Source organism: Dipodomys ordii, unplaced genomic scaffold (assembly GCF_000151885.1).
Source record: "Dipodomys ordii isolate 6190 unplaced genomic scaffold, Dord_2.0 Scaffold1, whole genome shotgun sequence".
Classification (NCBI taxonomy): domain Eukaryota; kingdom Metazoa; phylum Chordata; class Mammalia; order Rodentia; family Heteromyidae; genus Dipodomys; species Dipodomys ordii.
Window position 1 is genome coordinate 38032420 of NW_012267217.1, and position 18340 is coordinate 38050759.

The 18340-nt window shown below is 34.9% G+C and overlaps 1 protein-coding gene across 4 annotated transcripts in view; it reads right to left on the bottom strand.

The window, feature by feature from the left end:
* Nucleotides 1-5266: 5266 nt before the first annotated feature.
* Fam126b (family with sequence similarity 126, member B) overlaps nt 5267-18340 on the bottom strand; it is a 54594-nt gene continuing 41520 nt past the window's right edge. For 3 of the 4 annotated variants that reach the window (XM_013008981.1, XM_013008976.1, XM_013008993.1), the window contains 4 exons: nt 16726-16813; nt 13331-13490; nt 12453-12620; nt 7159-8005 (listed from right to left, as the gene is read on the bottom strand). In XM_013008981.1, the coding sequence (XP_012864435.1) occupies nt 7407-8005; nt 12453-12620; nt 13331-13490; nt 16726-16813 (1015 nt within the window). In that variant the 3' untranslated portion in view covers nt 7159-7406. Of the gene's footprint in view, nt 8006-12452; nt 12621-13330; nt 13491-16725; nt 16814-18340 lie in introns of all 4 variants that reach the window. The other variant, XM_013008989.1, reaches the window with a different exon arrangement.

Consider the following 18340-nt stretch of genomic DNA (forward strand, 5'->3'; position numbering starts at 1 on the left):
TTGTCTTATTTCAGTAGAGTATTGCATAAATTAAAATTTCAGATATACATAAAGATGGCATGCTTTCAAAAAATACAGTGAAAGGGCTTATAACGTATAAACTTTAGGTAGGTAGGGAAAAATCAATTCAGGGAAATCCACTTAAAAGCCAAATAAAGCTATATTTTTATACTGTACAAAAGAAAATGTACATTCTTAACTAGATACACATAGGGAAAATTACACATCCCTCAAGAAACAATATTTAACATCTGAGATATGTTTCTGCATTGCGGACTGATATTAAATTTTATACATCTTTATTTACAATGACTTAAAATATTTTTTAATCTCTGGCAGATATTTACAATGTCAACAGTGACTACATTTCACATTTCAACAATCATGGCATTAATCAATTCAGTAAGACAGGATAATGGCTTACATGCACCAGGAAATACGATTTTAAATGTGCAAGTTGTTTTTTCTTCAGTTCTGGAAAGATATTCACTAGTCCAAATTTGAAAGGAGATCACTCAATAGCGATCATAATTCCTACATGCCTACCTATTTATATTTCACCAGTACCTCTCTCCACATACCTGGGAAGTTTTATACCAAGCAATAGTGCAATGCTGTTTTTTTTTTAAAAGCTGATGTATACACTCCCTTTCCTTTTATGAAACAAATATATGAAAGTTGGGTATTTGTTTCCTTGTCCATTGTTACAGAGAACAGATTATATAAAGCAAAAGTAGTAAAATAAAAAATCCTTCAGAAATTGCATAGCACAGAAGTACCAAATTATCTTGAAAAAAGCAGTGGGAAAATAATCTGCACTGTAAAATAAGTTCATTTAGCCAGTAAATGGAGTGTAAAGGCTAATTTTAGTGTAAAAATACTTTTTAGTTATGAACAAAAAGATTCAATATAAAATAATGGATAAACTTACTAAAAATATTTTCTACCACATGGAGTATAACTCTCAATATAGTTTAGATGATAAAATCTTAAGAAAAATCAAACCCAAACCTTTATCAGTGATTGTTAGAAAGCCAATTTACTCTAAGACATGTAATCAATACATTCATTAGTTTTTAAACTACCACTTGAATTGAAAAAAACATTAAATTTGTTTTGAACATCGATGAACATGAAATTATGTTTCATGTTTTATTACATTTTTGTCAGTAACGAGGCTTGAACTCAAGGCCTAGACGCTGTCTCTGAGCTCTTTGCTCAAGGCAACCACTTTAGCACTCTGATCCACAGCTCCACTTCCACTTTTTTGGTGGTTAATTAGAGATAAGTCTCATACTTTCCTGCCCAGGCTTGCTTTGAACCATGATCCTGAGATCTCAGCTTTCTGAGTAGCTAGGATTATAGGCACAAGTCACCAGTGCCTAGACTGTTTCATGATTTAAACAAGTAATTATTTAATCATTTAAATAAAACTTTTAATCCTTTTTAGTCTATACATTTAAAAAATATTTGTTCTTCTTGACCCAATCCTGTTTTTATACAAAGAAAAAAAAACCACTTGAGTTGATGATAAATTAGGTAAATGAACAGTACCAGTTTAAACAATATCATACTTAATAGAAATAATTACCATTCCCATTGAAAGAGGTGCATTTCCATAATTTGCCCCACAATTTTAATTATACAATATAACAATTTATCCCTTTTATTCAATACTGATGAGCAAAATCATTAATTTTAGTTAAAGAGATATAAAAATGTGTCATGTGGAATAATATTGGGACTTATTCTTTAACCTGTACTTTTGCTGAAATATTGATGCCTTATTGACATAAGAAAAAACTCAGATCCAATCCTATAGCTTATATATTGGTACTTTTCAGGCAAAGAATCTTTTAATCTTTATATCTCTTGGGGTTACAAAGCATTAACATTGAGTGGAGCTTCCTTCCATAACAAGTATTCTAAAATAGATCTGGTTGATACCATTTTGATAAATTTTGTAATTATCAAAAGAGTTAAATTTTTTCTCTTCTATGATTAACACTGAGCTGGTTACACTCAAATATAGCAAACCAGATTAATACAAATTCTGTAGATGGGGATGTCTAATTAAGGTCATTTCTCCTTGAAAATAAAAAGATCTCTTTATTAGACCTACCTCCAAATACATTTTTTAAAAAGGATTTGTTAAGCCACACCTAATTCTATTTGTTTTGTAAAATCTGTATTAAACGTAACAGCAGGAAAAATGCCACAATTTGTAAACATCAAATATATTATGAATACATGCTCTCCAATTTTAGTATAAGTGCTGCCGAAGCGAACACCATACTCTCAAGACTCAGAAGCAAAACAGAACCCACATTTCTGTACCATGCTGCCAGTTATTTCACATCTTTCTTAGCTTTCAGCTAACTTCTTAGTTAAATTTGCTTTTGTGTATATTTCTCACAGAACCAAGATTACAAAAATACTGAAGAAGTGACCAAAATTTTGTGATTGTGTGGTTGGGGTCAGAATAAATGTGCATACATCACTGGGTGATTACTCCTACAAATAGTATTTCTTACGTATGTTTAGAACCAGCATGATGTATCCTACCTTTTAGATACACATAATTCAAGTAATATTAAAATTTGTCTAACATAATCATGACCATTTTAGCATGAAAATTGTACCAATCTGGGAACTCATTATGATTTTATGAAGCATATTAATTTTACATCGCATTCCATATTATAGTCTGACAAATGCCCTAAGTTTTAAGACTAAATTATCAATATCTAGTTGGTTTTTCAATTTTTCCCCAAAAAGCACTTTACAAAATTAAAGTATTACAAGTAAGTGTCTCAACCAACGTGGTAGTCAAACAATGACAGTAACCATTCAACTTGAAAGATAAAAAGTCATGTTCAGACTGTTTAACATTGCCATAGTATAGAAAAGTTCTCAAAAATTGTGTTTATCTGATCACTACTATGACCTATTGAAGTTTTTCAAACTAAAAAACAAATACATAACTGAAATACTGGTTTGTTTTAGAAAATCCAAACTTAGTTTGTGATGTAATCCAAGATCAGAAATTGAGAGATCTTCCTTCCAGTGTTTATACAGTATGCTACTCATAAAGACATATTTTATTTACAAATGAACATGCAGAGAATTAAATGAGACAACTGATGGTCAACAATCAAAGTACTTAAAAATGGACCCATACAAACCTCACAAAGTGAGGGAAGAAAAATACCCTACTTCTTTAAAATATTCACAAAATAGTGCAAACAAAACAATTTGAAGTTATTCTCAGGATTCCAGTGTCTAATAAATAGTTATAATAAGTTTAAAGCTACTAAGTGGAATTCGAGAATACACATTGAAAATATTAAGCTTATATTGCTGAGACTATCACCTTAATGACATTTTATATGGTATATACATTTTAAATCACATCGTGGTCATTGTTCCATTATGGAATAATAAGCTTTATACTATAATCCTTTCTTAAACACATGGAAATATTGCTTTTAGCTGCTCTAAGCACAGTTAGGTCCAATCTCTCTGTATTAGAATTTAATGGAATTTACTTATCTTTATTTTGCAATATTCCATTGTGCAATACAATTAACTGAAAGCTAGCTGATTCAAAAATAACATTAAAATAGCTAGAAACACTGATGAAATCCATTCCATTGGGTTTATTTTTCATTTAAATAAATCCCCACAAATACAGACAACATGGCAGCATATAATTATTATGTGGCAGAAAGTTATTAAGGCATAAGTTAGAATAATGTACCTACCATTATATCTCTATTGATACCTAAATATTTAACAGTTCCCCATCTATATTACTCTACATTTTTCTGGATTTAATACTTTCCTTTATGTGCTATATTCACCAACTATTAGAGAAGAAATGTAAAGAACCTAGAGTGGAAAGTATTATGTACCATATTTACCATGTAACAGGCAAAGAGAGGCAGTGGTGAGATAAAAAATGTATCCGATGGGAGATGAGGTTGATTCTGGCTCTGCTTCTTAGTTTTGTGACTTATGTCACAACCTCTTTGAGCCTCAACTTCCTAGGAGGAATGGCTATGTGGTGAGGGGAAAAGAAAAGACTTCCAAATTATCTATAAGGTCTTTTATAGAACAAGAATTATGACTCAATAATAAATAGGTACAGAAGAGTGGGAACATTAAGAATAGTGGTAACAGATCAGGCTTTTTAATGAAACCATTTTTCTCCCTAGCACATATATTGAAGGGGGGTCATGGTACTGGGGCTTGAACTCAAGGTCTCACATTTATTCAGTTTTCTTGCTTAGCTGGTGCTCTACCACTTGAGCCATGCCATCAGCCCTGCTTTTCTCTAGTTATTTTGAATATGGAGTTTCACTGACTCTTTTCCCTGGGCTGGCTTTGAACCATAATCCTTTGGATCTCCACCTCTTGAATGGTTCAGATTACAGGCATGACCCCCCTGGCACCCGACATGAAATATCTTCATATTTAAAAATCTTACTAAGTTAAATTTTCATTTTACATTTTAGTTTGCTTTCTAGTCATGTTTTAAAATTAATGTCATAAGAAGAGTTCTCAAACTTTCAGATAGTTCTTTAATCCACTCTGGAGTAGATGGCACCAAATTGTTTTATTATAGAAAATAAATATTTTCTCTCCCTACATTGCTTTCCATAGATGAGTGGACTTTTTTTTAAATAAAAGAAATATAAAAACAAGGTGTTCTTAAAGGATAAAGTCTAAAAACTGCTTGCATATATTTGTAATAACTGTTGTATACCTGAAATAAAACTTCCTACAAAAAGGATATAATTTTTTAAACTTGATAGTTTGCTAAACTAACTCATTTCATTTTAACTGTATCTTGTACAGGAAATCTGTTCTAAAACCTTGAAGGCAAAGCCTAAACTATGTGAAATATTTCTTCATTGGGACCAGTCACAATACCTAAAAGAATGAAAACAAAGTTACAGGATTATAAAATATTAATGGGTATGTATATATACATACAAAATCTATACATACATATACATACAAATAAATGAAATCCTAAGATGAAAATTTTTAAGCTAATTTTTCAGGTACAGCATTAGGTTACTAGCCAAAGTAATTTTCATTATATTTATTATTGTAACTTTTGGTTATTTTCTTTGTGCTTTAAAATCATGCTTGATTCAGATGCCAGTATATGTACAACCTGGTGAACTTAAAACAGCCCATTAGCTCCTATATAGACAGCTATTTCTACCATAAAGTGAATGACCTCCAGCTACAGTGGAGGTTTCACTCACTGAAAGAACTACGTTACTTTCATTACATACTTGAAACTCTGTCTTTTTTAGTATGTTATAAACATTTACCTCATATATTCTGATTGTATTTTCAAAAACTCATTTACTTGACATCCCTAGTTAAATGGAGACATCTAAAATATGCCTTTGTGATAATTGATACATATGGCATGTGCGCGCACACACACACACACACAAACAAATCACTAAAATCACCTGGCAACTTTTAGCTTTACCTTGGACTTTGGCAAAGTAAATACTAGCTCAGGTTCTAGTTTTCTATATTCTTAAGAGCTGAAAAATGTTACAGACCATTAAATTCAATCATTCTTCTTGTGAAGAGTTTAAGATAAGGTCTTCTTTTAAAAAAATGCTCTTAATAATTTAAAAAAAAGGAGGGAAGAAGGAAATTTTAGGTGTGAAAAAAATAAGAGGCATCTTCTGGTTATCAAAATCTACTGTAGTTTTAATTGGTAGAGATAAAATTTTAAACTTTGTTAATTAGGAGAATACTTTCTATAAACTCAGTGTATTCTTTCTTGCACAATAATGAAGTAAAAATGTCTGAAAGTAGAAAGACAGGTATAACTCATGAATGTTGTGGAAAGATAATTTACAGAAGTTTAAGTTACAATACTGATTTTCAAAAACCCAATATATTCCCTTCTTTTTCAAACATTAGTGCCTGAGACCCAGAAGAGGTTATCAGAAAAAATTCTTAAACCAATAATATACTTTTATAACTTCTTAGCAGTTACCAAATGCTACTTACATACATTCAACATCTAGCTTACTGGCATGATTCCAAAGTTTTATAAAAATGAGAAACTTTGCAGATATTTGACTAGAAGATACACAAATTGCATTACATTAAACACAAAGGCAGTGTGGTCCTTAAAAGAGAAATCAAGTCAGTACCCCCTGGTAGAAATGTTCTATAAAAATGTGTCACATTGAAGCATCAATGTTTCCAGCCAATTATCTGTCCCTGATGTATTTCCTTGGAGAATATATGATCTGTCAGGACTTTAGATGTCTTAATCCAAAATATCTGACTGAATTTAGGTACATCTAGAAAGCAGCTGAAAGGGTTTCTCCAATAGTCTAACATCACAGAAAGTGAACTGAGAAATCCCTCTCTTTACCTGAAGACGTACAGTACTACAGTTCAGTCATCATCAGCTCACAAAGGAAAAAAAAATCAAAACATCCTCTCACACACAATCCCACATAGGCTAAACAAAACTACCCCTCCCCCCATAAAACCCCAGCACCAAGTGTCAATCATTCCTGGAAAATATAACATGCCCCTTGGATTCTCTGATTTATTCTTCAAACTTGAAAGACAGAAATGACCTAAGTCCTTGTGGGAAGAGGGAAGACATGTTAATAATGACCAGAGAGCCATTGAGAAAGTGCATTATCAATTACACAATCAACTTAAAGAGTCCCACCCTCCAATGGAGGTGATCACAAATTGATTTAAATGCCTCAATAATTGAACATTTACATCCTCAGGATTAACAAAACAGAAGAAAAAAAGAGCTAGCCTCATTTTAATGAAAAAGTGCAACAGTCTACCTCCTTTCCTCATGCTTCTCAAGAACATGACTGCACAGACTCAGAGAAGTCCAAAGTCATAGCAGAATCTCTGAGGCACTCCTGGTTAAGAGAGAAAAAAGTATGATCCAACCATCTTCATAGTTCTTATTGATTATGTGAACAAACCCGTTTTGTTTTTAAATGAAAGCCAAAGAATCATTCCATAGGGATCATATACACCATTTCCTCTGACATATCCTCAGTCTCACAGTGTTGAAATGGGACCGATCAGCCTACAATGGATTGCACATCACCCAAGGAGAAAGGAAGGCATGGAAAAGGCAAACGTTTTATACTGTTTCACAAACACATTTACAAAGAATAGGTAAAGAGAAGATATAGGAAGAGGGAAAAGAAAACCTTATTGCTTTTTCCATACAAAATACAGTATGAAGATACCTAAACTAAATCAAATTTGATTACGATGACCAATATTATTTTCACAATATGGGATGAAGTGTCTTCTTGCACAATGAAATGTTCAGTTTTAAAGGTTATGCAGAAAGAAGAGAGAGGACATCAAAACTACACCTGGGATATTAGCTGCATATTGAAACTTGGGGATCGAGACTGCTTGGTTAAGGGAGCTCCTGGACTGAGGAGCTCTTTACCTTCACCAGCTTGACCTAGCCGGTCTTCCTGGAGACTGATAGTTGAATATCGATTAGCATTGTTAGTTGCTAGATTAGTAACCCCCTCAGTGCCAACTCCGATGCTGGTACTTGCTTGACTGCCATTTACATAGTCAAATGATTTACTTGAGGAAGCACTGGCTGTCCGTATTAGACTTAAGCTATTGGTTTTTGGCACCACCTGGCCAGCAGGGAGGCTCAGGTGTTTCTTCATCGGTGTTAGCTCAACTGAATCTACAGTAAGATCAGCTGGTTGCTGTATATACTGCTTGTGAACTACTGAATCTCGAGGACTCTCATTGGATTTGATGGTAGATGCTGTTTCTTTATCTTTGGCTGAACGCCCAGCTGCTACTTTCCTTAAGCTTCCCCTCTGAGAAGAAGAGGATTGTTTGGTCCCAATTGGCTGGCTGCTAAGGGAAGCCCCTGATGAAAATCCTTCATCGGCATCATTCAGGTTTACAGATTCATCTCCATTTACACCATCAGCACCTAAAACACAAACCAGACAGGTTAAGCAATACGTCAATTAAGTAAAAAAGCAGTTGTGAATCAACAAAAATGACCTAATCGCTCAAATGGCTGCTATTGATCAATAATGGTCTTACTATCCTTTTTCTAACTAGTTTAGGAAAATAAACTTCTATATAAAATCCTAGTATCCTATATTCTGTTACTCATTGTATTTAGGAAAATATACTCTATACAGAACCCTAGTTCCTATGTTCTATTATTCATTGTGTTTAGTTTTAATTGTTTAAGTCCAATATTTTTAACTATCTTAACAATACCTGGCATACTATGAATATTTAGGCAGATAACACAATTTACCATTTGACCCATTAAAAAATGAACAACTTTCCTTCTTATCTTCTGTAATCCATCATATAGTAGACTGTGCAAAAGAGATTCTTTTCTAGTTTCAAATCTCTAGAATTATATAAAAAAATTATGTGGCCTATTCATCAAACTCTTTTATTAACTATAATAAAAATCTTACATTTATTTAACAGCTATCTACTTCTACATGTTTTAAACACTTTTAATATGGAACACATAAATTTTATCACTCAAAATAAAAAGACATGCTTCCAGGAATTTTACAATACTATTTATCTTTTTTTTTTGGTTGTGGGGCTTAAACTCTGGGCCTGAGCGCTGTCCCTCAGCTCTTCAGCTCAAGGCAAGCACTCTACCACTTGACTACAGCGCCACTTCCGGTTTTCTAGTGGTTTATTGGAGATAAGAGTTTCACAGACTTTCCTGCCCGGGCTGGCTTGGAACCATGATCCTCAGATCTCAGCCTCCTGAGTAGCTAGGATTACAGGCGTGAGCCACCAGCACCCAGCACTATTTATCTTATGGACAATTCTATGTACTGTTTTCCATATTTTCTTGATCAATATAAAGAAAATATTATCAAGGTACAGTAATAGAGAACTACTGGATTTTTAAGGACTTTTAATGCCTGTATTAGGTATTCTATAATATTTTATATTCTTAGCATTCAGATGTATCATTATCATATTTATAAAATTCTATAATAGCTATACAGAAACTTCAGTTAGTAAAAAAATTATTATACTGATGTTTTCTGGGAAGAGAAGCATATACTTTAAACTTGTGATTTTCACACAGCCTAATTTTTACTGAAAGTATGGTATGATTAAACATTCTCTTAAAAAGTAATTTTTTTCCTTCCAAAAAGTGGTCTTGATTTGATACATTATTAAATGTTTTTCCCATACTGCAAGAAAACGAGATTCTGTAAAAGAGACATCAACATTATAATTAAGGTATAATGTTAGAAAACAATATAATAATATTACTTTGAAATACAGTTATCTAAGCAAAATGTTTATAAAATATTTAAACACAATCTTTTATTTAACATAGTACCTAGAAAAATATTTTCTTAGGAATATTTTCTCACATTTCTTTCATTCTAGAAAAGAATAGTACATCCTTAAAGCAAAAGATATCCTGTTATATATATATACACACACATATATATATCCAGCAGTTTAATAAGGTTTAATCATCATGCAAAGCCATGTAAAAATGCATTTAATAAAATAATAACAGCTGACACTACTTCTCTCAACCCCTTCAAAAGAAGTATAACTCAAAATAAAAATTTTAAGTATATTCATATACATATATATATATTTTTTTTTTTTTTTGGTTGGTCATGTGGCTGTCCCTGCGCTCTTCAGCTCAAGGCCAGCCCTCTACCGCTAGAGCCACAGTGCCACTTCCGGTTTTCTAGTGGTTTTTATTGGAGATAAAAGTCTCATGGATTTTCCTGCCCGGGCTGGCTTTGAACTGTGATCCTCAGATCTCAGTCTCCTGAGTAGCTAGGATGATAGGCGTGAGCCACCAGTGCCCGGCTTCATATATTATTAGTTAATAATTTATTTACAATTAGTATAAAATACTCTAAAATGCCCAAGAATTGTTATTGGTTCAGAAGTAGTATCAGTAATGTCAAACTGGGAGGAGGCAGAAATTTAACATTGGGCTTATTTAATTAGGAAAAGAGACTGAGAGACTTAGTGCTAGCTCTGAATCTTGCTACATGCAGATCAGATACTTAAGCAAAATGGACATCAAAGGGATGATGATAACAGAAAAGCCACCATGCAAGAGAATGTACTGGTAAAAATTTTATATAATGGGGATGACTATTCCAGTCTAATAAAACACTGACTATATTCCAATCATAGTTACTGCCTTCAGTTTAGCAACAGGTGACAGAGATAACAGTCTCTTCTAAATTTCAAATATAATAAACATAATTTTAATTATAAAACTAAAACCATCATACAAAACATGTTTTCTCTTAAAAAGGAAATTTTCTTTCATTCAAAATTTGCAGCAAACTACATAATTACCCAAACTATTCATAGGTTCTAGTAATTTCCTTCCTTCTGTTAAAAAAAAATCTCAAAGAATAACAAAGACAATTGTCTCATAACATTTTTTGTTTGTAGGGTTTTTTTTTTGTCAGTCATGGGGGTGAACTCAAGGCCTAGGCTCTGTCTATGGACTCTTTTGCTCAAGGCTAGTGTTCTACCACTTGAGCCACAGCTCCACTTCCAGTTTTCTGGTAGTTAATTGGAAATAAGAGTTTCACAGACTTTCCTGCCCAGGGCTGGTTTTGTACTGTGATCCTCAAATCTCAGCTTCCTGAGTAGCTAGGATTACAGATGTGAGTCACCAGCACCCAGTTTTTGTTTGCAGTTTTCTTCCTAATTGCTTAATATCATTTATGATCCAAAAAAAGAGACAACTGAACATGATTCTCAGTGAACTTTTCAAAGCTAACTTTCCTCTAAATTTAGCTGCTACTAATACTAATCTTTAGATCCTAGATTAAAAGGTGAAATATTCTTTTAGAAACCCCAAACACTCTTCTTTCCTTATGGCTACATACCCTTAACAGCTTACTAAAATAGGTTATTTTAATATTTAATAGGATATAGTAAGATATTAAAAAGAAGTTACTATTTTGTTTTCTTGCTCAAAATGTACAACTTCTGAAGAATTGGAATCAATGCTTCAGATAAATAACACACTATCTAGAATTAAATAGTTCACTTAGTCACATAGAATATTGAGAAATAGGTCACTATTCAATGGAGGTTAACTCTGGGTTCTTCATATATTCTAGTCTCATTTCTTATACGGTTAGACAAGATGAAACTAACCTTTAGGGATAACATAAGGAGATACAAAAATATAAAAAGAGAAGGCCAAGAAGGCTGCAGCTTCCATAGCCATATAAAGAAGGATCCCTAAAACAACACCAACTTCTCTAGATTATTGGCCATGCACATGCAACACTGTTAGATGAAATAAGGCTGATTTGGACAAATGGGCAAAGAACAGAGGGTAAACTTAGATTCTTACTGAGCATGCTCAAAGTTCTAATGCACCAAAGAGAAAGAGACTTCTTTAAGGTGGAAGCTAAATGTTTTAAGTACATTTGGTCTTTAAAATACATTAAAAAGTGTAGTACACACCTTTAAAGTTACTTTTATTTCATGAATTAGTATGGAACTTCAACAGTGGCAGGTTCCACAGTGGGATACATTACTATTTAGCTATAGTTCCCTCTTTCACAAAGCTAACTCCTGTGGTATTACATGCAAAACAGCAGGTAAATACTTTCCTGTCAGAGAGATGTGTTCTTTTACAGACAGTACCAGAGGTGGAAGGGTTGGAATTCTCATTTTAAGATACCTACCTCTAAATAATACATTTCAATTTTATTTGTGAGCTACATAATGTAACCATTATTCACAATAAATTATAAAATGCACTGTGTACCAGGATAACACATTCATAGAATGAAGATGTCAGCATCCGTTGGACCTAGGCAACTTAAGCCACAGATAATAAAAAGCTAATCAAACCAACATACTTCGTAAAGAAAGAAATTCTAATTAGCTGAATGTATGTATATATAAAAGACCAGCTCCACTTCAATTTTCTAGTACACTAGTGTTTTAAACTTTCTTCACGATCTTAAAAGAATTGTCATATAAATACATTAAAATAGACTAATAAGGATTATGTTCATTGGGTGCATTTTTTTCTTTCCTAATGTTAGAATAAACATGCTCAGTAATGAAAAAATTCCAAGCATTTGCAGACCTTTTAATACAGGACCCTGATTTGTTAGTAGCCATGCCAAGCTGTTCTTTGATTACACAGGGATGCAGATTCCAGGCCAGCACAAATGGCAACTACAGATTGTACTTAACCTGGTGCTAGGCATATGGGGTGGAGGGGTGCTTTGCAAGGAGTAGCTAATATGCCCTGGGGTAATAGAAAGACACACTAGAATGGAAAGAAGTTCTGCTTGGGGATAGAGAGCCAGGATCCTTCTCCAGTAACTGCCTCACTGACTTCTGCCTCCTCATCTCTGTCCTACCCTCTGTTGTGGCTGCTGCCGAGTTGGGCTCCGGCGAGCCATGCTCAGGGGTCCTGCGCACCAGCACCTCCCCCTCTTGCACACGTTTGGTCCCTAGGTCAGTGGAGCCGTGTTGGATCGGGGAGCCAGGAATACTCGAGTCAGCCTCGTTTGAGAAGTCAAAGCCATCTGGGATTCAACATATAAAATTTTAGTGCTTTTGTGCTGCTCTATTCTTTTCGGAGCATTTCGACCCAGGCAGATAAGAAAATGTATATATGGATATGATATTAACACAAGTAATATTTATATAGTTGCATGTGTGTGCACAGCAGCACACACATAAGGCAGCAGATGAACAATGTGAGGTTTGCAAATGAATAGGACAAAACTATAGGGATCATTAAAATGGCAATGAAAACCTCTTAGGCAAGACAGGTTGGCTGTTCAAGTACCAAATGTCTATGAAATACTGTGTGCTCAGCACTTACAAAAAAGGAAAACTAAAGATAAAAATACAAAAATAAGAGTCAACTCTTTTTTGGATATCTTGTATTGTACTGTTAGTTTGGCCAGTTGTATAGTTTTCTCCCACAATGCTCATACATGCACCTTTCCCCCAACTCCCCATTTACAGGCTTAAAGTGACAAAGATTAACAAAAATTAACCTGGTCTTATTTTCTGTTCTAACATTCATACAGCAGTCTTTAACACCTTTCTACTTTATAAAGTATATTTACTTTAAAATTATATAAGCACATTTTAAATTCTATTTTAAAAACTAAAACATTTTACTTCAATTACACAAAGTACTATGATTCAATGCTTTAATATCATCAGGACAAACAATGATTAGTTTACTTGGATCATAAGCAGACTATTGGAATTTTGTACTCACCTTCTCTCCTCCATCTATGACGACGGATGGAAGCAGTTGTAATTGCAGTCCGAGAAATCCTCGGCACTGTTGGAGTGACTTCCACTTTAAGTACTTTCTGGCCTTCTTGTGAAGAATCAGGAGCATCAAATGGTAATGAGTTTTTCATGGCATTGGCAACCTAAAATTACAATATAAGTCTATACAAATTTACAGCCAACATACAGTTTTTGCTTATTATATAAATCATGTTTCCATAATTTTTAAGTATCTACTTAAAACTTGTATTATAAAAGTGCAAATGTGTCAGGAATGTTTATATTTTAGCCAGGTACCACTGGCTCACACTTGAAATCCTACCCACTAAGGAGGCTGAGATCTGAGGATCACAATTTGAAGCCAGTCCAGGCAGAAAAGTCTGTAAAACTCTTATCTCCAATTAATCACCATAAAAAAAAACAGAAATGGAACTGTGGTTAGAGTGGTAGAGCACTAGCCTTGAGTGAAAAAGCTAAGAGATAACACCTAGGCAGTCAGTTCAAGCCCTAGCACTGGTACAAAAAAATTGTTTGTATTTCCCATAGTCTGAATTATCTTATAAAAGGACGGGCTTTTGAAGTAAGAATTTATTTTTAAAATATACCCCACTGATCCCTTGAAGTTGCCTTTCAAAGAGAAAAATAATTCCCAAAGTGAAAGTGCTTAACATTTGCAAGCTGATAAAAGTCAGAATAAGTTTTCACATCTTCAGGTGGTAAAGAACATAGGAAATCTAACCTCTAGTGATGATCAATTTTTTTTTTTTCCGGTCATGGGGCCTGAACTCTGGGCCTGGGTGCTGTTCCTCAGCTCTTCAGCTCAAGGCGAGTGCTCTACCACTTGAGCCACAGTGCCACTTCCAGCTTTTTCTGCTTATGTGGTGCTGTGGAATCGAACCAGAGCCTCAAGCATGCAAGGCAAGTACTCTACTACTGAGCCACCTTCCAAGCCCCAATGATCAATTTTTTCTGCACTATCTGCTTCTATGAGAAGAAATTTTTCTTAAATATTTCTGACATTGTATTTCACTACTTTCTGTTCCCTAGAAGATCAAGAAGGCTGGTTGGTAATCAACTGCCATTTGAACTGGTAGTTTGAATGGATAGTATTAATGTAGCAAAGATCTTGAATGAGAGGATTTTTTTCTCTCATCTTTCATTTGGACAAGTACATTTGGAATGTAATCGCCTAGATAAATGCACCTCTGAGATGCATACTCAGCCCTTTTCTGCAATGGGATTTCCATGGGTAGGTAAGAAGTAAAGTGTTTGACTTTAGCCTTATCAGTAATATAAATTATGCCTACTTGTCCATCTGCCAACTGTTTTGCTTACCATGTGGCTCTAGATTTGAATAGTGAGAAGGGTATTGATTATTTACTGTGTACCTCAGAGATACCAACAATAAAGGAATATTCTAGGACAAGAGATTACTTATCTCTTCATCTATATTGCCATGAAACAATCACTTATACTTAAATTATAGAGGAAAAAATAGATATTTTTATGATGTTAAATGTGTTTTGGGTTTGTTGTTGTTGATTTGTTTTGTTTTTTTGCCAGTCCTGGAGCTTGAACTCTGGGCCTGGGTGTTGTCCCTGAGCTTCTTATTGCTCAAGGCTAACACTCTACCACTTGAGCCACAGTGCCACTCCCTATGATAATGCAACTTTTATCTTACTTTCTATACTTTCTATTTGTCTTAATGTAACCCTTAAGGTAAAATGAGATAATGAGATAAGAAAAGCAGGAATTGAAATGTCAAATTATATTTCAAATACTACTTCAACAAGCTTATATTAAGCTTAAAATATTAAATAATATAAATAAAATGTTTTTATAAAAGTACTGGAGTAGAAAGTGTATAATCTGTATTTTTAAATAAGTTATATCATAAAACTGGACAGAAATAATAATTGGTCAGGCATGGTGAGGCATACCTATAATTCTAGCACTTGAAAGACTAATGTAAGTATCTCTTTTGAATTTAAATCAGTTTTCTAGGATACATATTCTAGACATAGAATACAGAACCAAAGAAAACAAGCAACCACTACAAAATTGCTATGTATAAGACAGTCAAAGTTAAGATCATAAGACAAACAATGTGTTCCTTATACCCCTACTAGATGTTTACATTTGTCTTTTAATTAATCAATTAAATTTATATTTGTGACATTTAATTATTTATAGAGTAATATGAACCTTTAATACAGAATAAAGTTATTGGCTTTAAAAATGAATGGTTTAAACCAAGTATTGGTGGCTGATGCCTGTAATCCTAACTATTCAGAAGTCTGAGATCTGAGGATCGTGGTTCAATCCCAGAACAGACAGGAAAGTTCATGAGACTTTAATTACCCATCAGAAAACTGGAAGTGGAACTGTAGCTCAAAGTGGTAGAGCACTTGCCGTGAATGAAAAAGCTCAAGGACAGCGCCCAGGCCCTGAGTTCAAGCCCTACAACCAAAAACAAAAAAAGCCCCCCAAAACACAAAAGCAAAAAATAACCCCAAAACATTAATTCTTTAGTTTACTTGAACTTTACTTTTATTCTGTATGAAATATACTAGTGCCACTTTTAGGCACAGATATACTTAATGAAGAATAAGCAAGCCTCTAGAAAAATAAACCTCTATTCATTCTTTCTTTTTTTGTTCGTCATGGGACTTGAACTTAGAGGCTGAATGCTGTCCCTGAGCTCTTTTTGCTCAAAGCTAGTGGTCTACCACTTTGAGCCTCAGCTCAAAGAGGCAAGAGTCTCACAAACTTTTCTGTTCCAACTGGCTATGGACGGTGATCCTCAGCTCTCAGCCTCCTGAGTAGCTAGGATTACAAGCATGATTCATCAGAGCCTGGCTAAACTTCTGATCTTTATGAAAGAAAAAATAGGGTTGGCTGGGAATGTGGCTTAGTAGTAGAGTGTTTGCCTAGCATGTATGAAGCCCTGGTTCAACTCCTCAGTTCCACATACACAAAAAAGGCCAGAAGTGGTGCTGTGGCTCAAGTGGTAGAGTGCTAGCCTTGAGCAAACAAAGTTCAAGAACAGTGCCCAGGCCCTGAGTTCAAGCCCCAGGACTGGCAAAAGAAAAAAGAAAGAAGCCAGTCACCAGTTGCTCATGAATATACTCATAACTACTCAGGAAGTTGAGATCTGAAAACTGCAGTTCAAAGCCAGTCCAAGCAGACAAATTTGAGACAATTACCAGCAAAAAAACAGAAATGGAGGTGTGACTCAACCATCAGCCTTGAGTTAAAAAGCCAAGTGAGAACATGAGGCCCTGAATTCAAGCCCCCATAAGAACACAGAAACACACACACACACACACACACACACACACACACACACACACACACACAGCAAATAAAATAACTTGCCAATAGTGGTTGAGAAAAGAGTTCTAGTTGCGCTCTATAAATGATGTCATCAAGTACTTCTTGGCCAAGGTCCCACTGTCCATTATACCTATAGAAAAGCAGATCATGTGTTTTTTAGTAAACATTCCCAACCCCCCTCCTCCCTCCCCCCCCCCTCCCCCCCCCCCCACCATGGGGCTTGAATTCAGGACTTGGGTGCTGTCGCTGAGTTTTTTCACTTAGAGCCAGTACTCTAACATGTTGAGTGCCACATCTGATTTGGAGGTGGTTAACTGGAGATAAGAGACTCATGGACTTTCTTGCCTGGGCTGGCTTTGAACTGAGATCCTTAGATCTCAGACTCCTGAGTGGTTAGGATTAGAGACAACTGGCTACTAAATATCTTTGTTTCTTTCTTTCCTTTTTGTCAGTAGTGGGGCCTGAACTCTGGGCTTGGGTGCTGTCCCTCAGCTCTTCAGCTCAAGACTAGCATTCTACCACTTGAGTCACAACACCACTTCCGGCTTTTTCTGCGAATGTGGTGCTAAGAATTGAACCCAGGGACTCATGCATGCAAGGCAAGACTCTACCACTGAGCCACCTTCCCAGAACAATAAATATCTTAAAAAAAAATATATATATATATATATATATACACTTTTTATTGTAAGAATACTGTAGAGGGATTACAGTTACTTGAGTAAGATAATGTTCTTGAACAATGCTATAGAGCATTGTTACACCCTCCTTTGTTTTTCCTCTACCATCCTTTCCCTCCCCACCTCCTCCTTCCCCATCCCAAAGTTGTAAAGTTCATTTTCAACATCGTGTCTTGTAAATCTCGTTGTTAAAAGGGGTCAACCTGTATCCTTATTTCAGCTTTTTGTTATTTCCCTTCCTCTTCCCAAATTAGAAAAATGTATATACAAGATGCAGGGCACCAGAATCACATACAGTGAATACAGGGGTTATACCATGAGGGAAGAACATACAAGAGAAACAAACAAAAAAAAATCACATAGTGCATTATAAGTACATTTAAAAACAACAGCAACAAAGACAAAACCTCTTTTATTCCTATCCTGGGGTTCATTTTGCTTAGCATCATCTTATTTGGTCATATGTGCATTGCTTTTGATGTTTTCTGCTTGTCCTAGACATATACTAGTTATTACCAATTAGGGAAGCCATAGGACCTATGTTTCTTTGGGCCTGTCTTACTTAATATAATTTTTTCCAAGTCTTTCCATTTCCTAACAAATGGGGCAGTTGCATTCTGATGGAGGCATAGAATTCCATCATACACACACACACACACACACACACACACACACACACACCCCATTTTCTTTTTTTTTTTGGGGGGGGGGGCTTGGGTCCGGTCATGGGGCCTGAACTCTGGGCCTGGGTGCTGTCCCTCAGCTCTTCAGCTCAAGGCTAGCACTCTACCACTTGAGCCACAGTGCCACTTCCGGCTTTTTTCTTTTTGCTTACATCTGGGTTGGTTCCATATCTTAGCTATGGTGAATAATGCTGTGATAAACATAGTTGTGCTGTCAGCTTTTGTATGGTCTTGTTTGTGATTGTCTGGGTAAATGTTCAAAAGTGGGATTGCTGGGTCATAGGGGAGCTCTAT